Source organism: Lampetra planeri, chromosome 6 (assembly GCF_965212315.1).
Source record: "Lampetra planeri chromosome 6, kcLamPlan1.2.h2, whole genome shotgun sequence".
NCBI classification, from domain to species: Eukaryota; Metazoa; Chordata; class Hyperoartia; order Petromyzontiformes; family Petromyzontidae; genus Lampetra; species Lampetra planeri.
The window spans coordinates 17,658,600-17,683,561 of NC_136112.1; the positions used below are offsets into that span (position 1 = coordinate 17,658,600).

Consider the following 24,962-nt stretch of genomic DNA (forward strand, 5'->3'; position numbering starts at 1 on the left):
TGCAATGCAACGGACAGGTGAGCATGAGAGATCTAAGAGAGTGGCATAGAGAGAGAGGCACAGAGAGTCGAAATAACAGCTGACATAGGCAGGTTGGATGGAAACATCACAGTCAGTTAAGACTTTACCTGGTTAATAACGTCCTTCCAATGATTGCTCAGTTTGTACCTATCCTCTCGGTTGAAGGTGTGTCTGTGTTTATATATCTGGATGGCTTCATGAACAAATCTCTGAAGGTAGCCGGTCGGTTTTCAGGGTACCTCCGTCTTGGAAAAATCTATTTCGTGTGAGCCCACAGCGTTAAAACAATGTAACTGCTGCCACAGCAGTTACATTGGGAAACGAAACGACATGTCTCGGACCGCGTCCGTGAGCACAAGGCAGATCTGAAACACGGTAGGACCAATATCTCTGCCGTTGCCGATAACTGTTTTAGCTCTGGTACAGGCTCATCAGTTTCAAGGACAATGCGTATATTATTATCAAACCATGTTTGTTTGCATGTATTACCACGACATATTATGTTTGGTTAATGCAGACTTGATGAGGACAACAGGTGTCTAGTTGGTGTTTGAGCACCTTAACACCTGCAATATATTGTTCTTTTTTTCATCATCTTGGCATTTAAAAAATGTTCCGTAGACGTTATTAGTTTCATTCCAGAGCCACAGGCAAAGACTGCTTTGTTAAGAAAAACTCCTCTAAAACAGGGCTAACTCGTTTGCAAGCAATTTCCCTGTTGCTTTCACGTCCAGGGGTCAACGTCACTGCACGGCTCGTACCACAAAAGACAAATATCCCACGTGTAGCCTAACAGGCTTTTTGAGCAAGTGCTGTTATTAACGAGTAGCAGCAGCAGCGCCCGCCCTAGGAAGATCAAATCCAGGGATGCACTTCTTTGGATATTTCACAAGGTGTTTGTTTGTGAGTAATTTTAACTCGATTCAGCTCTCCAAGCTTCATCAGCGTTGAATTCGCATTGTTTAAGATTAAACGAATGGGTCTAAACGGGCTTGTTGTGAACTCGGGTCGCCGGGTTCGTAGTACAGCACACAAGTTGGCACGGAGGGTAGTGGCAGTCAGAGCTGGGACATCGGTGGTGGCAGGCTCGGTGGGGGGAACTGAGGTTTGTATACTGGTCGATATGGAAGCATCAGCGACTATTATATCCCTGCACGTTTTTGATAGCTTCCCCACATGGCCCAGTGGGTTGCGCCCTATGTAGTGGCAAATGGGGGAAACATGGGGATTTTGGGACAGTTAGAGACCCAAATTCGGATGGGAGAACTGGTCATATCAGGCCCCGTGCTCGTCTCCAGGACGTTGACGGTTCCCTGTTTGCTGAGGACAGACTATTTGAATTAACTCCCTATCATAATTGTAAGGGACCAGGGGTGCATTGAAATGCTGTCAGGGGAACGTCTATATTTTTCGCCCGGACAACAGTAACCGGACATCAGCTCAGGTTCAGGCAGTCGTGAAAGAGACACTCACAGTACTCACAGCAGCACAAATCTTAATTCCCCCTCCATATCGCACACCGCTGTTGATGGCTTGACCAGACACACCTGTATTGGTATCACCGGCAATGGCGATCATGGATCGACACGCCTTAGCAGGAGCAGACACCATCCTGTGTAGCCACAAAAAATTGTACATTCAAGTTTGAAACACGGCAAACACACCTGTCACAATACATAGGGGAACGGTTTTGGCACATGTGCAGCCCATGCCAGCATGGACTGAACATGTGCCAGAAATAATGATGAATGAAACTGATCTTGCAAGCAAGGAGGCTTGCCCTGGCTGGAAGCAATGACAGCCCAGAATGCTAACTTGTCTGAGCCGCAGCGTCAGGCCCTTCAGACATTGTTACAGGATTTTGAGGACATATTTAGTAAGGGACTGTATGATTTAGGGCATACTAATTTAATGCCACACCACATAGAGAGGAAAAACGCGCCGCCCATCCGCCAAAATTCATATCGCATGGGGCCGATCGAGAAAGCTCACGTACAAAACGCGATCGGCGAGATGTTAACGGCCGATATTATCTTGCCATTTATGAGCCCATGGGGGGCCCCTATTGTCCTGGTGAAAAAGACAAACAGTTCATTGCGGTTTTGCGTCGACTTCCATCGCTGATTAAGGTTACAATAGTGGACGCTTGTCCGCTTCCACGGATTAACGATTCCTTGGATGTCTAAGTGTGAGCCAAATACTTTTCTACATTGGACCTACAACAGGGATTTTGGCAGCTACCACTCGATGAGGATTTAAAGCACAAAACCGCCTTTAGAACACTGCAGGTGCTATTTATTTTTTTACTATATTCTTAGGTTTTTTCGGTAAAGTCACGTAGGTAAAAACTTTAAAAAGTAAAATAAAATAAAAATAAAAATCACGACGTTTCGGAGGCAACACAAGCTTCCGTCTTCAGGTGGTACCGTCACAGCCACGATACAGCTGTCGTGGCTGTGACGGTACCACCTGAAGACGGAAGCTTGTGTTGCCTCCGAAACGTCGTGATTTTTATTTTTATTTTATTTTACTTTTTAATGTTTTTACCTACGTGACTTTACCGAAAAAACCTAAGAATATGAATCATTGCAGTCACGAAAGCTTCAAATCTAGAATTATTTTTTTACTGTCTCCCCATGAGATTAAAAATGGCCCATAGAACTGGTACTGACGGGTCTCCAATGGTACGTTTGCCTGATATATTTGAACGACATAATTGTGTTTGGGCGATCCTTCCAGGAACACACCAGTTGAGGCTTGTTTTTTCACATATCAGGGAAGCGCATTTAAAACTCAAGCCTTCTAAATGCCACCTTGCACAGCCCTCGGTCAGATATTTAGGGTACATAGCGCAACAGGGGTAGTTACTGAGTCTGAAAATATGTGTGTTAGGGAATGGCTCACCTCCGTATCCATACCGGATGTTAGAAGATTTATAGGCTTTGTTTCCTATTGCTGCAGATTCGTACAGGATTTCGCAGACATTGTGAACCCCTAAACGTACTTACAGCGAAGGGGCAGAAATTCCAATGGAGTATGGAAGAGGACAGGGCTTTTAAAAATCTGCGTACACTACTTACAGAGGCGCCACCGTTGGCCTACCCAGATTTTTCATTGCCCTTCACGGTGGATATGGATGCGAGCGATGTAGGGATTGGGGCCATCCTATTTCAGGTGGTGATAGCATATGGCCATTGTGCATTTGTACAGCAATTTCACCCATACCTATAGTGACGAAAATTATCAGTGCAGACTGAGCACGCAGCCCTGCAATACTCGTTACGTATCGACCAACCATCTGGTCAAATGGCCAGGTGGATAGATAGGCTGCAAGAATTATCCTATGAGGTGGTCCATAGGAAGGGGTTGCGCCACACCAATGTGGATGCTTCATCGCATCTGCCCGAGGTAGGTACCTGTTCCTGTGCTAAGGGCTCGCCCAGGTGTAAACCACTCTCATCTGATACGACGTGCCTCATAGCCCCTATGCACATGTGGGAATGCAAACAAGAGCCTCCTCTGGACGATCGTGACTTAGGACTAGGTCAAGAGGAATGTTGTCGATTACAAGGGCAAAATGAGATGCTTGACCCCATTCGTGTCAAAGGACCAGCCTCCAACAGCTTCGAATTCGTAGATTACGAAGGGCAGTTGATACGTTGGGAAATCGACACACAGTCCTACTGTGCCATCGTGCCGACCTCCATACGCAAAAAAGTTGGTAGCGGAGGTGAATTGCTGCCGCCTGCTGCGTTTGGGTGAGCTAAAAACACTTTCCACCATTAAAAAACATTATTTATGGCCGGGCATGATGGCAGATATTCGGGCATGGATGGGCTTATGTGTAGAATATGCATGGCAGAAACCGCCAGCACACCCTGTCAAAGTTCCCCTCCAGTCAATCGAGGTTTCTCGGCTCAATGAGTTGGTGGCCCTGGACATATTGGGACCCCTATCTCGTGCCGACAGATGTCACGAATATCTGCTAGTAGGGGTCGAGTATTTCATGCAATGGCTGGTAGCGTGGCCCCTGAATGAGCAAACCACTCAGTCAGTCGCAAAAGCTTTTGTTCAAGGACTTCTATCGGACCAGGGTAGATTTTTTTTTCTTCGAAATTGAAACAGGAAGTGTGCGACATCAAAGGCAAGAAGAAAGTGCGCACTTCTCCATACCACCCACAAATAACTAAATCGCACCATCATTTCCATGCTATGACAGGTGGTCAATGAGATTCAAACAGACTGGGATTTACACATAGGCGAGGTCCTGGCGGCATACCGGTTAGCCCCGCATGTGTCGACGGGATACTCTCCGTTTTTTATGTATGGTAGCGAGCCAGACCCTCCCATCGAGCGCCAGCTTAGTGATCTCCCATCTGGGGCTGCGAAATGGCGAATAACGGTACGACGGTTAATGCAGCAGTGGGAGACGGTGAGGGAGGCAGCACAAGCTGCAGCGGCTTCCACTCGTTCCGCGAATGAATGAGCTAGGCAAAAGAGAGTGACGCCCCTCCCTTTCAAAGTGGGAAATAGTGCATCCCCACAGGTGCCCTTAAGGACCTCGCCCAAACTGTACCATCCATGGCAGGGCGCTGTAAAGATGGTGTAAATTATCAGGCCCCAATGTGTATGGGTCCAATTGGGATGCCGGCAATGGTACATACACCCCGCTCGCCTAAAGCTGGAATGGTGGATGCCTACCATGGACGCGCCACTACACATGGCAGAGCACCCACTACACTCACTAAAAACCGGGTTACAGCGAACATCTACACCTTTACCCCTTCACTCACCTTCATCATCACTGCCGAGGTCAGGAAAGTCACTTGCGACGAACTGACCTCTAGAAGGTTGCCTTCCTTCCCCAGGACTGCCCATAACCAAGGAGGTGCAGCAGCATCCGACCGAGCCGCAGCTACATGTCCCAGTTAGGGGCCATCAATTTAGTACGTACGCATGGAGGGGGAGGGTTAACCCAAATGCGTACGCTTGTGTATGGGGGGTCTACTGGCAATGTACGTACGCATAGGAAACGGGAGGGGGAGGGGTGAAGACTCGATAATAACACTGTGTAACAAAAAAAATTGAGACCAGGACACAAAAGCAAAGTAAAAAATCCACTCCATTAATAACACTGTGTAACATTTTTTTTGTTACTGGGTAGTGTTATTTTCTAATTGCTTATGCCTCAAAAGTACAGAAAATGGCCATTATCTATTATTCCCCACAAACTTTCTTTTTCTGACCAGGACAATGATATTTACCTATTTTCAATGAACAAAACGTGTGCATTTGTGCCATTACTTCACGTAAAGTCCTGGTCACAAAAGCAAAGTTTGTGGGAAATAATAGCCATTTTCTATACTTTTTAGGCATAAGCAATAAAAAAAACTTACCACCCAGGGACAAAAATCGTGTTACATAGTGTAATTTGTCAACATTGGACTTCAAATGAGCCACAGTTCAGTTTCTTCAGCTGTCAGACAAGTACTACCGGGAGAGGTGGGACTGAGGGGGAGGTGTCACTTGTATGCCACCGTACCCCTGACTGCAGCCATCACGCAGCTCAGCAAAATAAGTGGCCAAGGTACGCAACTTAATTATAATGCAGCCGGTGGTGTTTGCTTAAACAAGTTAATATTATGAATCTTTGATCGATTCTGCCTGGATTAAATATCGGCCGTTATATAGGATTCGTGGGGGGGGGGGAGCATACAGGTGGAGGGGGGTGTAAAAAGTACGCGTGCGAACAGGGAGGGGGAGGGATCCGTTTTGATAGATTTTTGCGTACCTACTAAATGGATTTGCATTGAATTGCCCATATAGGACTCACCACTGTGATCTCTACATTGGGTCAAACTTAACATCTCTTAATGTTCGACGGCTTGTGCACCAGATCTTATTTATTCACAAAAAAATCCGCAGACTATGTGTCTGCACGCACGCACGTGTGTGTGCGTGTGAAAGTGATTTTTCCAAGACGGAGGTACTCTGCAAACCTACCGGCTGCCTTCAGAGATTTGTTCATGAAGCCATCCAGATATATAAACACAGACACAACTTCAACCGAGAGGGGGGGTAAAAACTGAGCAATCATTGGAAGGACGTTATTAACCAGGTAAAGTCTTAACTGACTGTGATGTTTCCATCCAACCTGCCTGTCAGCTGTAACTTCGACTCTCTGTGTGTCTCTCTCTCTGCCTCTTTCTTAGATCTATCATGCTCACATGTCCGTTGCATTGCACTCTCACGCCTTTGGATTGCACTCTCATGCTCACATGTCTTTTGGATTGCACTCTCATACTCACAGGCACTTTGGATTACACCCGTTTGGGTTGCACTCCCTCGTCGAGGAGGCCGCTCTTCTTCTTCTTCCTATCTACAGTTACGTGATAATTTCTCACATTAACATCATGCTAATCTCTCACATTAACATAGCCACTTCCGTACCCTCATCGAGGAGGCCACTCTCCTATCTTACAGTTACATGCTAATTTCTCACATTAACATCACTAACCCGGGCCACTTCTTTATCACCCTTGAGCTACACCCATTTCAAACCTTTTAAAACAGTCTGCCTCAGCAGCAGACCATGCTTTCCCACCTGATGATGGATGCTTGTGTTGCGCCCGAAACGTCGTGATTTATTTTATTTTATACCTACGTGATTTTACTGAAAGAACCAAAGAGTATGGATTCCTGCAGTCACGAAAGGTTCAAATCAAGATTGAGTGTGTGAAAGCTTGAGTGTGTGGGGAACGGTCGCGTAGTGGTTAGCACGCTGTGCTACCAAAACGGCGACCCGAGTTCGATATCCCGCTCACGGCCAACACCAGTGACGATTATCTGAACCGGTTCTGGGCCTCCCCTAAGTAGACTCAGCCTCAAATGAGTACCTGGTGCTATGTGTAAACATCACTGGGGAGACAAAGCTCGCCGGGCATGGTGTTGGCCACTTACCCCATCTTGTGCCGTGTCGGCCTTCATCGGCACTGTTCGCAAATGGCACTTGCCTCAACAGCCTCTTAAGGCCATACGAGTGATATTTGACCCTTGTGGTGGTACCCCGGGGTATCAAACAATACAAAATAGCCGAGGCGATTAAATGTTTTATTTTTGGGACACTATTTTTCCAGAGGTGTACGTAACTCCGCGACTGGGGTACCAATTAATCCGAAATCAGTGCCACACTCCCCGATGTCGAAACGCAGAGAGGACGATTGCGCCGAAACCCTGAACCCTCGCACGCACCGTAGTGGTGATGCATCGTGTACAGCTCGTCGAGATGAGTCGATAGTCGGTCGCATCGCCGACCATCAACACAGACTAAAAATTACTGCATCACGGACATTATCCGAGAACCGGGGCACGATGGTCTCCCGGGGTACCGCCATAAGGTTAACTTGTCATTGGTGTCTGTGCGTGTGTGCGTGCGTCCGTGTGTGTCTGCGTGTGTGCGCGTGCGTGTGTGCAATTGTGGTAAGTCATTGTCCCTATGCCAACAAGCAAGCCAGCATCAGTACTCAAGTGAAAAAAAAATTCTATTCATGTAACTTTATTTTGTTTTATTTCCTATACAGTATTTTTTTTAGTGGTACTTACGCATGCACAATATTTATTTCTACTCATGAAATTAACGTTTTCCTATTGCATCGTTAACACATTCAATAACACTGATTGTATGAGCATTTAAATACGGTATATTATTGTGTTCCCACTGACGAACTGTTGGACTTACAAACGGGTCCCAGGAACGAATTATGTTCGAAGCCGAGGACTGCCAGTATATTATTCAGAATTAGAAGTCTATTTGCCACTGAATAAAGCCCACTGAGCTAAACTATTTTCAAAAGGGTGAGTCGGCTGGCTGACATCAAAGCATTCCACAATTACAGATATAAAAAAAACAATTACGTTGTAAAATCACATTCACGCTTCAACCTCATATAATTCCTTGGATGAAATAATACGTGAAATTATTTTGATTTCCAAACAGTAACATTAATCGTGATGCGGGTAATTAGTTCATGAATTTTGCTGCAAATTGCACAGCAGCCTATCCTTAGTTATTTGTGTGTGCGTAGTACATCGTATCTCACCAAAATTTGTCGTTACATTGTTTATGGGGAAATAATTTTGGCCCAACACGTAATTTTTCAGGGAGACATCTACTCCTCCTGCGTTAAGCTGGGACTCACTGTACTTAAATTAATTTCACTCATCGATTACAACGAGGCCGTACATTCTTTGCAAATCGCGTTCCACTTGTTCCTTGGTAATATATTTCCATCCTCTCGGTATGTCTGCCGGCTGGGCGACTGCACGCTCAGCAAACTGTTCATTGAACTTGCAGAACACGAATCTCCAGAAGAGTGGGGCCTCCAGTGTGGAACTTTCCGGAATATTCCAAGAGCCGTAGTATTTATTCACAGTGCGGTAGTCTGCATAACGAACGATTTTCCTGTTTGTGTCACCGTTGGAAAACTTATGTACTTTGAAAAAGAACAAGAATCTCTTTGCAACAGAGGTGGTGCACACTTCGACGGACAGCTTGTTGCACGAGTCCCATTTTTGGCCGCAGAGTCCTTGAGGGTAGTGCAACGTTGCCCGATGCTCCCTGTGCTCTCCACCACTCTGGTCGCATGGCGCCTTGCACAGGGGACAGGCGTTCCCACATCCGGCCAACAGCTTAAAGAGCTCTCCATGCGGCCGCACGGTCAGTCTGTCCAATTTTCCCTCAATGTCGTAGGACTTCTCAAAGTCGATGGCGACCTCGCGGCTAACTCGATCGACGCCTCCGTCTAGCGACTCACAAAACCGTTTGGCGCTGTTGGAGTCTTGGAGCATGAACGGGCCGATGATGTCGAGGGCGTACGTTGCCATGACAATGTCGCCCGCTAGGGATAGCTTTAGCTTTTGCAAAAGGTCGGAAACCTTCACCGGAGTGGATTCCCTCAGGAGAGACGACACGACTCTCTTTGCTCGTTCCGATTTTTCGAACAAGATACTTTTTGTCAGATAGAAAATGTCTTCTCTGTTTTGTTCGCAGTACTTCACAACATGCTCCCTTATCCACGTTGTCGTAAACTTTTTGTAATCGTTTAAGAATCTGTGATATAAGTCAAAATTATCTCTCTCCAGTAAATCGGATAAGAGAGAATGTTGGAGGTTTTTACGATTGGATAACGTGATACATTTTATTTTGATATATTCCACAATCTTTGGACCTAGTTCTTGGTCTATGACTTCCTTCAAAGCAGGTTTGAGGCATTGATCGCAAAAGACCATTGCAATGTTTCGCATTTCATCGCCAGTATTATACATTTCCGCAAATACACTGTGGTATTTCTCCTTCATTGATGGAAGTTGATTCCATGGGTTGTTTTGCTCAACAAACTCTTCATGTTGATCTATGAATGGACCAATGGCAATTGCACAAATATGAATCTTGATGTCCACGACAAAGTGTTTGCCAAAAGGAATGTTCTGTTCAGATCCTCTCTGCAGTTGATAATCTACGATTGTGAAAAGCTCATCCCAATAAGTAGGGAGGTAATCGTTGTTGGACTTTTTCTTGGTTTCTATCAAATCTTTGCATTCCTTAATTATGTTATAGGACAAATCATACAGCTCTGATGGTATGTGGCTAATTTGCAGAGAAGACCCCATTTTCATAATCCAGCCTGCTATGTGCTCATTTTTCACCTGGAAATTATGCTTCTCCATGCACAAGATGGACGGATCGCGTAGCTTTTCATTCACCAATGCTTTATGGCGCTGTGTATTATGACAGAGTTGTTGCTCCATGTCTTTCTGTACGTTGCGCCTCCTTATCGATTCTTTGGGAAGCTTTGAAACCGTTCTTGACCACACATCTTCGAATTCCTTCTCAATTTCTTCGTCGGTCAAATTAGCTTTGCCGAATTTGCATTTCTCCAGAAGATCGTTCACACTTTGCGAGATGGTATTCCTGTACTGGCCTTGCAAAGTTTCCAAAGCGAGGAGACATTTCCTCTTACAGACGGTCTCCTCGCACTTGTCAAGAGCTTCGGTCAGTATTTGCTTGGCCAGATGCTTGGTGCTGATGTTGAAATCCTCTTTGTATTTCACAATGAGGTGAGCATCTTCAGAAGGTTTTGAAAAGAAATTCTCTATGTGCTGTAAAAGCAGTGTTTTGTGATTGTCGACTTCTTCCCTTCCTTTCTGTTGTAACCTCTCATGCACATCGTGGAGCTTGTCCGGTACCGCGTTCATTATGGTGTTCTGTGCAAGTTGTGTCCAGGAAAGGAGCTTGCTACGAAATTTCCACTCCCAATCTGCATATGTCGTACACAGATTGCTATATGCCTCAATGACCAAGATGTTTCTGAAGCTAAAGATGAACGTTTCCTTTTTCACTGAGTCCCATACCGTCGACACCCACTGTCCGAACTCGGTTAAGCTACAGGGTTTCTTCAACTTTAGTTTCTCTTCGAAGATGTGTGCCTTAAGTTGAAACACTTGTTCAGTATATCCATAACTAACAGGAGACATGGCAGAACAGCCAAACCAAAGTCCAGGAATGAACCAGTTGTCTTTGTTCAAATCGTGTGCTATGACGTCGGTAAATTTGTTGTAGTACATATCTTTGTGCTCCATTTTCGCTGCTGCATTCGTCATCCTGTCCAGTTGATCCAGCAGATGTTTCTGATCATTGAGAGTCTTGCCCATTGCAGATACGCTATTAAAATTCTGATGAACGAATAGGCAGTGTGGCTTTTTGCCGGCCTCTCTCATCCGTAAAAATGAATGGACGACAACCTGCAGTACGTCTTTCATCTCTTCTGCATTTTCCGTGGCCAAGTTAACGATGGCGACGTCACTCAGGGCAATTACCACTGTGGCCAGCTCGTTATCGCGCTCACAGCTGTCATCGAGATTTGCGAGCTGCGGCGCCTTCAGCCCTTCTGTGTCGATCACCAGCAGGAAGTCGAAGCAGAGCTCTCGCTGGAAATTGTCGTCAACGTGGAGCAGCTGCATGAAAGCGCCGCGAGTGCATCGACCGCTGCCCACGGCGAACTGCAGGCCGAACATGACGTTGAGGAGCGTTGACTTCCCCGAGCTCTGCAACCCCAGCACAGACACGATGAAGACTCGGGGGTCACGGCCCAGCTGGGTGCGCACTTCGGCAAGTACGTCCGTCACCCAGTCGATGGGAATGCAGCCAGCATCTCCGTCGAGGAGCTCCATGGGGAAGCCATTTATGAGCAACTGCGCCATGACCGACGGAAGCCTCAGGAATTGAGGATTGCTTCTGCTCGCTTTGGAAGCCTCGTATATCTGCCCAAGCTCGCGCATGAAGTGCTCTAGACCCACCGGGGAGTTAGCAATCTTTGCATTGGTTTGTTTAAGCGCTTCTTTGTGATGGTTCGGGTCAATGCAGAGCTCCTTGAATTTTTCTTCCAAAGGAACGATAATGTTGCTTGACAATACATCGAGCTTCATTTTCATTCGCTGCAGGAACAACACTTTTTTGTCCACAGAAAATTCGAAGCATGCTGAGATGAATGAGTCCACCACGTCGGGAAGTTCCACTTTCGCCTGCTCGTTGCGGATTTGAATTTTATGTTCACTTAGTTGTGCAATGTACTCATTGATGTCCACATCTCCTCTATGTCTCAAGCGATTTATCTCCTTGTCCTTTCTTGACCATTCCTGCCAGAAAAACCCCTGAGCAGTGAGCAACGTCGCTTTAACAGATTCCTTATCCTTCATTTCAATCTCACTGACAATCCAGTCGGCGACAGTCGCGGACGCCTGGCAGTCGCTGCAAACTTCGTCGGTCATGATGCATAACTTTGGGTCAGTTTGAGACATGTTTTCCAAATTTTTCGATACCTTGTTGTATCTCAGCACGCCGTCGATGCTGCCGTTTATATTTTTCAAAAACACGGTCTGATTTTGATTGCCCCAGATGTGCACATTTTGGTTTTTCAATTTCAGTTCAGTCAAAATCCTCCTGACACTCCCCTCGGTTTGGCTTCGGTGCTCCACATCAGGATTAATCACGAGAAAAACGTTTGAATTTGGATCGAAGCTCGAGGTTAAAAAGTCACAATCTCTTTCGCCAATGTTGTCCACAACAATGAACACCGCGGCCGAGTTCAATTTCAGAAACTGGAACTGAGCCGGGCTGTTGCGCACGTCGCCGCGGAGATTCGCCACCGTGAATATCTCCGGGAAGACGTCGATGGTCGATTTCCCACATGGCAGGTGAAAGCAAACTTCGACAAGGCCATTGGAAATCCTTCGTGGAAATTTTCCGCATTCCATGTCCCGGTGCACGAAGAAATTGTGCGGCTCCTTGCATACAATGGAGTTGATGATCGATGACTTAGAGACCCCGCACTCTCCAATTCGCACAAAAGAGATCATTGGCATCGCTGTAGTGACCATCGCATGCTCAATGTAGCCTTTACTCTCCTCTTTAGAATGCGGTCTCCATTTGTGAATCACTGCCCTCATGGCCCAGAGCAGGAAGGTGATGCTGCCCTGACTCACGTCGGGCAGCAATAGAGGCAACGCGAACTGACACAAAGACATCTTGACCATGAGTGTCTGCTGCAAGAGGCTGTCTGAGCAGAGGAATACTGCGGTTATCAAGTCCAGGATGGTGACGGAGTACACTTCTGGATCAATAACGCTACCCAGAGAGAACTCTTCTTCATCGTTTGCATAAGAACGATATATAGGCGTGGTTCCTTCACTTAAACTGTATTCAGTGTTTCTAGATTTCACGTTTGCCCTCATTACATTGTACAGGAAATGCATGGGGATTTCGTTCAAAGACGTGGGTTTTTTTCTGAAAATAGAAGCTCTGGTTATCTTTAAAACAGAGCTGAGTGTCAATTTTTGAGGGTAGAACTCCGTCAAACCCAAATCACTTAACATGGCATCGAAATCATTTTTTATTTTAACGTCAACTTCTTTTGGTGCTTGCGAATCGGCGTTAGCACGGCGGTGACAGGATGAGCCATCTCCTCCTTCGTCTTCACAGCTGTAACAAACAATGAACACAAAAGTCAGGACATATTGGGTGATTGCAGGTGGCCCAAAGATCTGGACAAATTGGGTTAGTGTCATACAGTGTGGCCCAAAAGTCAGGCCACAGGGTTATTATTTTACAGGGTGGCCAAAAAGTCAGGACAAATAGGGTAGTTATTATACAGGGTGGCAAAAAAGTCAGGACACAAAGGGTTATTGTTATACAGGGTGGCCCACAAGTCCAGACACATAGGGTGTTAGAATACAGGGTGGCCCAAATGCCAGGACACATAGGGTTATTATACAGGGTAGCCCAAAAGTCACGACACATACGGTTGTTATTATACAGGGTGACCCAAAAGTCAGGACAAATAGGGTTATTATACAGGGTAGCCTAAAAGTCAGTACACAGATGGTTATTCTTATACAGGGTAGCCCAAATGTCAGAACACATAGGGTTATTGTTATACAGGGTGGCCCAAAAGTGAGGAAACACTTATTATATAGGGTAGCACAAAAGTCAGCACACAGGTTTATTATACAGGTAGGCTCAAAAGGGAGGGCATATAAGGTGGTTATTTTACAGGGTGGCCCATAAGTCAGGACACATAGGTTTATCATACAAAAACACATCGGGTGGGAATTATACAGGCTGACCAAAAAGTCAGGATACAGAGTTAGTATTATACAGGTCAGGACACGTAGTTTTATTGTTGTGTAGTGACATCAGGGATGTCACTGTATGGTGCCGGCCCAGAAGGGCTACACTGTTCGATGTTCCTACATCGTGGACAGCACCGTGTGGGTGGCTGTGTATAATACCAGCCCTAGTGGGGCTTGGTGAGCAATGGGATAGTGCGGGCACCATGCACAGCGTGTGATGGGGGCTCCCACGAGGGGGAGTGGTGAGTGTCAGCCCAGGGGCAGGGTTTCCCCTGGCCATGGCACTCTGGTTGACCCTGTAGACACGTGATCCGGAGAATCCACACAGGGGGCCCCAGGTGGGGGGGCTAGTGGGTGATCACGTGTCCGGGGAGAGCTCTTGAGAGGGATTGAGAGGGAACGAGTATGCTCGAGAAGGCGGGCGGGGCCGAGGGCGGAGCGGCCCTGACCATAGGGGGATATATGGCGGGTCCCTAGGAGGGACCGAGGGTTTCTTCGTTCTACAAGCTGGAAGCTCGGCGTCTCAAGCTGGAAGCTCTTCACCCTACGAGGAACCACGTAATCAGAGACCCGAGTTAAGGTCCAACCCTTCGTAGCAGTTACTCCTCTGTATAGTGTAGTTAGCTGGGTGGTCACCACCCTAGGTTGTATCTGGTAAAGGGGCAGTTACCCCTTTGTGTTACGGTGTTACAAATGAAGTACCGTTGATGACTCTTGGACACCGTTGGTGAGGCACACGTATTTATTCCGTACAAGTAGTCACAACTGTGGACATACAATACTAGAGGGGGTATCGGCCCCCTCACCCGGCTAGCTGGGAATACACTGCTAGCTATCTCTGACCTACCTCCTAGTCCTCCACTAACAGGCTAGGGGAGGCTGTCTGGCCCGACACTGGTAAGTCGGGCTACGGTACCCGGAGTCCCAGAGCACTAGCTTTGGTTCTCGGGACCACGCCGCTGGCTCGGTCCTGCGCGGCCCTGACAAGGGCGGCGTCCCAGGGGAGTCCAGGGCTCTAGCTAGACGATCTTCGGTCTTCACTGGTTTAGCTTTAACATTCTGCCCCGAGCCCTCTGACACATCCCCCTTTATACTCCACCCCCGCTGAGGGGTGGGGCCCCGGGCTGCCTGGTGCGGACGTCGTTGAGAGCACCCCCCCCCGTGCACTCACGTAGCCCTGCCCACTGTGTTTGTTTCCCATAAGCTGCCATGCATAACGGCTCTCTCTCTAACACCCCTACATCACCCCCCGCCCCCCCCCCCCCGCATAGCTTGCAGCCGTCCCGGCTGCCAACATACAAAAAAAAACGACAATAAAAGCGCATTTACCCCCTGACCACGCGTGTGCCTCACTATTTTTCAACATAACGCGAAGAGAACAACAAGAACCAGAAAACCCCGAAGGGAAAACAACCCGACGCACCCCCCCCCCCCCCGAATAAATACGAATTCCGTAAAAGCAACGTATATACAAATCGCAAGGAACCCCCAACACACACACGACACAACACAATGTGCCAGGAGCACACCACCGACGCAGCGCACAGTAACCATACACGTGAAAATAAAAAAATACAAAAAATTTCTTCTTTTTGTGCATCACAAGAGTCTGCGCATTCTTGCGCGCGTCCTTGCCGCAGGCCCGTCACACGGGGCAACCCCGGATGGCGGACCATCCGGTGGCAGCTGTCCATTTCGAAGTGAGTCTGCGCTTGATGTCGCGAGACCCTCGGCATCCCCCGTAGGGGTTGTTGGGCGGGAACCCGTCATTCCTGGTGCACCTGGGGGCGGGACAGCCGGCAACACGTCAGGCGAGAGCAGCAGAGACGGACCCTTTTAGTCGGCCGACCCCCCACATGTTTGGCCACGCGTGTGTGGATTGGGGCCTCGCACCGCAACGAAGGGTTTCAGCCTAGAGGGGTGCACAAACCACCGGCGCTTCCCCCATTTCATGCGAACGCACTGAGGCCGCAAAACCTCGACCACCTCGACGGGGCCCCGCCACGGCCGCACCAGTTTTGAGGAGGTCGCGAGTGGTACCTGGGGACAGTGCAGCCATGCCCTGTCCCCCGGCTTCCACTGTAGCACGTGCGCGCGACCCAGTCTGAGGAGCTCATTCACTTTCTGACGCCTGTCTGAATTTAGCATGGCAGCATCCCGTGCCTCAGTCAATTTCACAAGGTTAAATTTAACATGGTCGGCCAATTTAGTTTTTCCCAGGGGCGCGGGGATCTGCAGCTGTGCCCGAACAGGTGGGTCAGGTTCACGGCCATACATGAGGAAGAAGGGTGAAAATCCCGTCGCAGCATGGGGGGCCAATCTGTATGCTGCCAGGACCCCTTGAATTTGCAAGTCCCAATCGGTCTGTGAGTCCGAAACCTGCTGCGACAACATAGACGTGATGGTTCCATGCAGACGCTCGACCATCCCGTCAGTTTGTGGGTGATAGGGAGAGGTACGAATTTTTTTCGTTCCCAGGAGCTCACAGACCTGTTGGAGGAGTTTGCCGGAAAAAAATTTTCCCTGGTCGGTCAGCAGCCGCTCCGGAGCACCTTTGTCCATGACGTAACCTTGGACAAAGGCCTCCACGATGGCTGCTGCCGACTGGTTGGCCAGGGGCCAGGCCATAGGCCAGCGCGTAAAGTATTCCACCCCGGTCAACAAATATCTATTGCCCCTAGGGGTGGCGGGAAATGGCCCCAGAATATCCAGCGCGACAAGTTCGTTCACTCTGGAGACTCTGATAGACTGCAAAGGCGGGTTTGACTCCCGTGCTGGTGGTTTTCGCTGCGCACACCGAGGGCATGATGCCAACAGATCTGCGACATCCCTCGTCATGCCTGGCCAAAAAAAATCATGCTGGAGCAAGGCGAGGGTCTTTTGGGTACCCAGGTGGAGGAGGCGCTCATGAGCAGCCCACACCACCCTACCCCGTAACCCAGAAGGGACCACCAGCCGGTGTCGATGGGATTTCCCGTCCCAATGCATAAGCAACCCCGCGTGCATTTCCCATGCGTCGGCATCACCCGTCCCCCGCCCCGCCTCCCCGGCGCGACGACGCGACGCGAGGAGGGAGGTATCCTCCATCTGGAGGCGCCCCCATTCATTAACAGGCAAACCCAGCAGGGAATCTTTTCCCTGTTGTGCGATAGAATTTGGAAGCAATGTTTCGTCGTCGGCGGCGGCCGCCAGGACCGGAACCGGCATGTCCCCTGCTGACTTGCAACGTCCCGACCCCAGGAGGCATGCACATTCGGAGGTGGTTGGCATGCGCGACAGAGCGTCCGCGTTGGTGTGGCGAACGCCCTTACGGTAGGTGGTTTCGAAATCAAAATCCTGGAGGATCTCCAACCATCGGGACAATTGTCCCGATGGCTGTTGAACTCGCAGGGCGTACTGCAGTGCCGCATGATCTGTGCGGACGGTGAAATGCCGACCGTACAGATATGGGCGATACTGTTGGATGAAATAGACAATTGCCAACAGTTCCCTATGGGTGACACAATATCTTTGCTCCGCTGGAGACAACACCCGACTGCCGTACGCAACCACCCGTTCCACGCCGTCAACCACCTGGGAAAGCACGCCCCCAATACCCGTGTTGCTCGCATCGGTGTCGAGCAAAAATGGTTCCGAAAAATCGGGGTAAATCAAGGGAGGAGCTTTTACCAGAGCGTCCCGAAGGGAGCAGAAAGCAGCCTCCTCCTCCTGACCCCAGTGGAACCGAACCCCTTTTGATGTTAAAGCGTGTAGGGGTTTGGCAATCGTCGCAAAATCAGCGACGAACCGTCGGTAATACGACGCGAAGCCAATGAAACTCCTGACCTCTCCCACCGAGGTTGGAGTCGGCCAGGAGCTGACACACTGCGTTTTGGCGGGATCGGTAGCAATACCTGAGCGCCCCACAATGTGCCCCAAATAACGCACCGAATCGCGTAACAAATGACATTTTTGGGGTTTGAATTTCAAATTAGCAGCCCGCATCTTTAGGAAAACCGCCCGCAACCTCTGGAGATGTTCGTCAAAAGTTTTACTAAAGACGATAACGTCATCCAAATAAATCAGGCACGACTCCCATTGCAATCCAGCCAAAACCAATTCCATCAAACGCTGGAAAGTTGCCGGCGCTGAGTGTAAGCCCATCGGCAACCGGTTGAATTGGAACAGGCTGTGCGGTGTACGGAAAGCAGTTTTAGGCTTTGAATCATCGTCCAGAGGAAGCTGCCAGAATCCCGAAAGTAAATCCAGTGTGGAGAAGAATCGCGCTCCCGCCAAGGCGTCCAGCGATTCGTCCATCCGTGGGAGCGGGTATGCGTCGGCAACCGAAATTTTGTTAAGGCGCCGAAAATCAACGCAAAACCGCAACGAGCCATCCTGCTTTTTAACCAGGACGATCGGCGCTCCCCAAGGGCTGGTGGAAGGAGAAATTTTGTCGGCGGCTAACATGTCATCAATAGCCGATTTGACATGGTCCTTTTCGGCGGGACTTAACCTGGCGTATTGGCGCGCTGTCACCCGTGTCAATATGGTGACGCAGCAGATGAGTGCAACCCAAATCGTATTTGTCCCGACTGAAAACGTCGGAAAATTCCCGCAGTAGCATTCTAAGCTGTTGGCGCTCTGAATTTGACAGGTCCGTCGATCCCGCACAAAGCGCATCGAGCCACCCTCCATCGCTGTCCAAATGTGGGTGCGGCCGGGGAGCAGTGCCAACGTGATTCGCAACAGGTTCCTCGCAGGGCACTGGCGTCGCGTGAGCAAGCACCGTCCCTTGAGGAACTACCACTGTCTGCGACCCCACATTGAGGACCGCGATGAAAGGGTCCCCGTCCCCTCTTACGACGGTCTGGGCCGGAATCAAATGAGGTCCACTAACCCCGGCCCTAGATGGTCCCAGCAGAATTCCCTGGTCCCCAATGCCCTCAGCGAAGGGCCGACGAAGTTTTAGAGGCACCAACATTTGAGCTCCCGGCGGCACACGAACTGTTTTAACGACGAACGCTGGTACTGTTACGAACGCCGTCCGAGCCGCAGTAGGGGAAGGCAGGAACGCCATGCGTCGTCCCGACGAGAGCTCAATGCATCCCTGGTCTATTAAAATACGAATCGGCATTTTGCTCAAGAAGTCCGTCCCCAGCAGGCACGGACCGCCAGCGAGGAGGAAACAAAAATCGGGCCCGACAATTTGATATCCCCGATACAAATTTGCGCTCGAATCTGTCCAATGATGCCAAGAGAGCCCCCGTTAGCAGCATAGAATGGGACGTTAACCGGCAGTAAAGGACGGCTCTGGACAGGTAGAATATTGTAAATGAGTTCGGAAATGATGGTCGCCGATGCCCCCGTATCGACCAGGATGCGTACCTCCACCCCGTCAATGTGTCCCACCACGGCCGACGACCCCGACGACGCGGCCACAACGCGATGGGCCAACATGGACCACTGCCTGGGTTCGATTTGAGTCCCCATAGTGGTGCGTGTTGGCCCGTCGCAGCGCAATGTCGGCCCCCCGTTCGTTGCGGTGTGCGAGTGTGTGACGAGTGTGTGCTTGGGCCAAACATGAGGGGTGCCGCGACTCGCCGGATTATGTTGATGGAGCTTGGGAGGAGGAGGGCCTGCGTCCTGTCGAGGCATCGTCCCACGCTGCCGAGGAGAGCGGCACCCCGAGGCGACATGGCCCCGAACGCCGCAGTTGAAGCAACACGGGAGCGCCGGCGGCGATGACGGACGGTCGAGGCGGCTCGACCCATCCCGGCCCGACCGTGCTCCCTTCCCCTGCTGCCGTCGACGGTCGACGGCGTAAACCTCCTCCGCCGGGAGGGTGGCTGCAGCCACCGCACGCCCGGCCGCTGCCCTGCTGGCTTTCCGACGCTGTGACAGCAGGTTGGCGTGGAGGAGCCGCGCAGCCTGGAGGGAACTCATCTCCGTGTCCTCCTGTGCAACGACGGCGATGTCCAGGTCGTCTGCCAGCAGGAGGATTTTTTCTGTGACCATGGCGTCCACGCCGTCGTCGTCCATTCGAGGGAAGGCCATCTTCGCCAGTGCCAGGAGACTCGTCCTGTACGCCAGGAGCGACTCCTTTGCACCCCGCTGGCGATCGTAAAACTGCTGCCTGCATTCCGCTGAAGGTCCGTAGACCCCGGCCAGCAACTGCAGCGCCATCTGTAGCGTGGAGCGCTTCTCCCTCGGCGCCGATGTAAGGGCGGCGAGTGCGTCGCTGTCGAGGAGCGCCGGCAGCGCGCAGAGAGCCTCAGCATCCGACCACCGTGCCATTTCTTGGTGGGCGAGGAAGCGTCGCTGGAAGCCACCCCAGTCGCCCTCCGTGCCAACAAACTCTTTGAGCGGAGGCAGCCGTTGGTGCAGCGCAGCGGTCGCCATGGAAGCTCGCAGGCTGCTGTCCCCGTAACTCGGCTGCGCTTCGGCGCGAACGGCAGATGGTATCGCCTGTCGCAGCCGTGATGACGCTCCCTCTGCTGGCGGTGACGCGGCAGCCCCAGCGAGAGCGATGTTGGACCCGAGGTCCAGGCCGGCCATGCCCTCAGCAGCTGCTGCGGCGATGGCGGGAGATTCAAAGTTTGAATCCGTTGAGATGGCGGGAAGGCGCATCGGACGTCGGTTCTCCTCGCCCCGTGGTGGTCCACCAGCCCCCAGCCGCGTGATGTGTTCGAGTATGGCAGCAGCGGCGTAAAGCAGCTCCGCCAGCCTCGCGTGAGCCAGCCTCAGCCCTTCTGATGGCGGCTCCTCTTCATCCTGATGCCCCGGTAAGAATGCGTCCGGCCCCGGCTGCACAATGTCTTGTTGAGCCGTCTCGGGCTCGACAATTTCAGCAGTGTCCTCCACCTGCGGTACTCCGGCTCGAGCTGTCCGGCGCGTGTCCATGTTCGTAGTTGTTCTGACACCAGATGAAGTACCGTTGATGACTCTTGGACACCGTTGGTGAGGCACACGTATTCATTCCGTACAAGTAGTCACAACTGTGGACATACAATACTAGAGGGGGCATCGGCCCCCTCACCCGGCTAGCTGGGAATACACTGCTAGCTATCTCTGACCTACCTCCTAGTCCTCCACTAACGGGCTAGGGGAGGCTGTGTGGCCCGACACTGGTAAGTCGGGCTACGGTACCCGGAGTCCCAGAGCACTAGCTCTGGTTCTCGGGACCACGCCGCTGGCTCGGTCCTGCGCGGCCCTGACAAGGGCGGCGTCCCAGGGGAGTCCAGGGCTCTAGCTGGACGATCTTCGGTCTTCACTGGTTTAGCTTTAACATTCTGGCCTGAGCCCTCTGACACATCCCCCTTTATTCTCCACCCCCGCTGAGGGGTGGGGCCCCGGGCTGCCTGGTGCGGACGTCGTTGAGAGCACCCCCCCCCCCGTGCACTCACGTAGCCCCGCCCACTGTGTTTGTTTCCCATAAGCTGCCATGCATAACGGCTCTCTCTCTAACACCCCTACACAAATAAAGATGTTGCCTCTAAAAGGAACAACGTCCGCGACTCAGTTGGACTCACTACAGTTGTACAATGTAGCCCAAAAAGTCAGCACACATAGGGTTATTATTATACAGGGTGGCCCAAAAGGAAGGATAGATAGGGTTATTATACAGGGTGGCCTAAAAGTTAGGGAACAGGCTTATTACATAGGGTGGCCTAAAATTAAGGACACATAGGATAATTGTTATACAGGGTGGCCCAAAAGTGAGGAAACAGACTTATTATATTGCGTGGCCCAAATGTCAGGGTGACCAAAAAGCCAGGACAACAGAGTTATTATTATACATGGTGGCCCAAAAGTGGGGACACATGGTTATTATTATAAAGGGTGGCCCAAAAGTCAGGATAAATATGGTTATTGTTGGACAGGGAACCCCAAAAATCAGGACAGGGTTATTATTATACAGGATGGCTCAAATGTCTGGACATATATTATTGTCATACAGGATGGCTAAAAAGTTAAGACACATATAGTGGCTATTATATAGGGTGGCCAAAAAGTAAGGACAGATAGGGTTATTATTATGCAGGGTTACCTAAAATGCAGGACACAGAGGGTTATTGTTATACAAGGTGGCCCAAAAGTGAGGAAACAGACTTATTATACAGGGTGGCCCAAAAGTCAGGAGACATAGGGTGGGAATTATACAGGGTGACCAAAGAGTAAGGACACAGACTTATTATTATACAGGGTGACCAAAAGTTAGGTCACATAGGATTATTGTTATACAGGTTGGCCCAAAAGTGAGGAAACAGACTTATTATACCGGGTGGCCCGACTGTCAGGACACATAGGGTGGGAAATATACAGGGTGACCAAAAAGCCAGGACACAAAGTTATTATTATACATGGTGGCCCAAAAGTAACTATACATAGTTATTATTATACAAGGTGGCCCAAAGGGTGGCCCAAACCTCAGGGTACATAAGTGTAGTGACATCGCGGGATGTCAATGTGCAGTGCCGGCCCTAGAGAAGCACGGCGTGTGGTGTAACGACATCGCGAATACCACAATGGTGTTGGTGTAGTACCGGCCCTAGAGGCGCCCGGTGAGTGCTGATTGATAGCGCTAGATGGCACCACGCTTTGCGTGCAGTTCCAAACCTACAAGACAGGGTGTGTGAGTGCCGGCCGAAGGATGAGGTTACTCGAGGCCATGGCACTTTGGTTGACCAGGCCGAATAACAGAACTGTGTCACACGCCGGGAACTTTTTTCTATAGTTTTTTTTGTACAACAGTATCTCCCCTATCTTTATGGCAGACGCTTTGAGGTGCGCTCTGACCATGCAGCACTACAGTACGCGCTGCATATTGAACAGCCGTCTGGCCAACTTTCATGTTGGTTGGAAGTCCTGCAGGATTATTCCTTTACTGTTTCCTACCGCAAAGGTACCCGACACACAAACGTGGATGCCATGTCGCGATTACCAATGAGCGATGGGTGCACATGTTTCTTGGGCTCGGGGCGCTGTAAGGCGCCTGCCAAGGACTCGCCCCCTCCCTTTGCGGCATCGGCACCTCTGACACCTCTGATGAAGCCGACGGTACTATGGCACGTGACGCCGTTATTGGCTTGGACCATGCGGAGTGGGGGCGCCTCCAGGTTGAGGACACTTTCCTGTTTAAGTTACGACGCCGTATCATGGAGGTGGACGGGGGTGGGGATCGACAGGGTGTAGCCTCTGTCATCCTCTGCTCATGCATTGGGATGGAGGGTTTTGTCGTTACAACATTGCGAGGTAAAATCATCTGGGCGGTACACGAGCGACTGTTGCACCTGGGTGTGCATAAGACACTAGACACACTCAAGCTCGACTTCTTCTGGCCCGGCATGGTGGAAGATGTCGCTAATATATTGAAGGGGTATGTGCAATGCGCGCGGCGGAAACACCCGTCTAAACCCTGTTGTCCACCGTTGCAATCCATCCCACTTTCCCGCATAAATGAGCTGGTCGCTATTGATATCCTTGGTCCATTTCCAACCACCCCTCGCGGAAATAAGTATTTACTGGTGGGCATCAAATATTTTTCGTTGTGGCCGATGGCCTGGCCGCTTCCCAACCAGTCGGCGGCCGCCATCACCGAGGCATTCCTCGATGGCTATGTGATGGACAAGGGTGCCCCTGAGGGCCTTCTGACTGATCAGGGTAAATAATTTTCTTCGAAATTGCTGTGGGAGGTGTGTGATTTGTTGGGAGCAAAGAAAGTACGTTTGTCACCCTACTACCCCCAGGCAGATGAAATGGTGGAGCAGTTGCACAGGACTCTGACTTACATGTTGGGCCATCAGGTCAGCGAGTCCCAGCTTGACTGGGACTTGCATGTTCCCGGGGGCCTGGCTGCCTATAAAACGGCCCCTCACGCGTCCACTGGCTACTCGCCATTGTTTTATGTTGGGAGAGATCACGACCACCACCATTGATGTCCAATTACGAGCCGTGCCAAGCAAGGCTAAATCTAAAATTTCGGAGTCCATGCGCCTCGCCCTTCAGAGGCTTTCGGAAGCGCGCGAGGCTTCCAGGGAAAATTCCAATTCGTGCCAATTGGCACGAATTGGACAGAGCCTGGCTGCACTATCCACTGGTACCACTGGGTACATCATCCAAATTGATTAAACCCTAGAGGGGGCCGGTTGATGTGATTTGGGTCGTTCGGCCCCAGTGTGTTCAAATTCGCTGGGGTCGACGAAGTTGGTTTGTACATCCCTCTCACCACAGGCCTTTCATCGTGCCGCATTAATTCATCTCATCTCCACTACACAGGGGCCGAGTGTCAGGTGTGTCAAGCGAACTGAAGTGTGTACCCACTGAGGTTGGTCCTCAGGGGAGTTATGTGATCCCGTCCTCAGGTTCCGCGCGTTTAACTTCCCCCAAGCCGCAACCTGCGACGTCTCCACACGCTTCGAGAGCGGAGGGTCCATCTGCCCGGCCGACTGCTCTTTGTGAGGAGCTGGGTTCGATGGGAAATTTTCAAATTCCCCCCGGGACACCCAGGAAGAGTACATTCACCTAACCTGGGGCCCGGCCACAAGGACTCGATCAAAAACTCTTCGGTTTTTGTGATCATTATACACACACACTCCCACACAGTCAGTTGGTTGTCGCACTCGGTATGTTGTATCGGTCATTGGCTGAACCTGGCCTTTATTGTGCTTGTGGATGTTGTTACACGGTGAGGGTGGGAGATGATGGTGCTGGAGGGGGTCCCGAGTTTTTGCGTGTTACTGCGTGTTGTTTATTTCTCTCTCTCTCTACTAATGTCCCCTTCCCCCATTTGTCTCTGTATATATTGAATATATGGGATGGGGTATTTATTTGTTGAGGCACACTAAAGGGTTTTATTTGTTGTGTTGAGGGGGAGTTGACAGGCGGGATGGCTGAGTTCTACGAAAGGGGGAGTGATGTAGTGACATCGCGGGATGTCAATGTGCAGTGCCAGCCCGAGAAAGGCACGGCGTGTGGTGTAACGACATCGCGGATACCACAATGGTGTGGGTGTAGTACCGGGCCTAGAGGGGCATGGTAAGCGCTGATTGATAGTGCTAGATGGCACCACGCTTTGTGTGCAGTGCCAGCCCTACAGGACAGGGTGTGTGAGTGCCGGCCGAAGGATGAGGTTACTCGAGGCCATGGCGGGGGCCGCTTCTCCCCAGAGCGGCCCGACGGAAGGATGGCAGGAGCTGGTGGCGGAGGTGGATCGGCTCCGCTCGACAGTCGCTCATTTGGTGGCGTCGGTGGGCGCGGCGACATCGAGGACGGAGGTG

At 50.5% G+C, this 24,962-nt stretch overlaps 1 protein-coding gene across 1 annotated transcript in view; it reads right to left on the reverse strand.

Annotated features, from left to right (window-relative positions):
- Nucleotides 1-7,560: 7,560 nt before the first annotated feature.
- Nucleotides 7,561-24,962, reverse strand: part of LOC144719633 (interferon-induced very large GTPase 1-like) — a 32,061-nt gene continuing 14,659 nt past the window's right edge. The window contains exon 3 of the mRNA XM_078595753.1: nucleotides 7,561-13,057. Coding sequence (XP_078451879.1) covers nucleotides 8,236-13,057 — 4,822 coding nt within the window. The 3' untranslated portion in view covers nucleotides 7,561-8,235. The remainder of the gene's footprint in view (nucleotides 13,058-24,962) is intronic.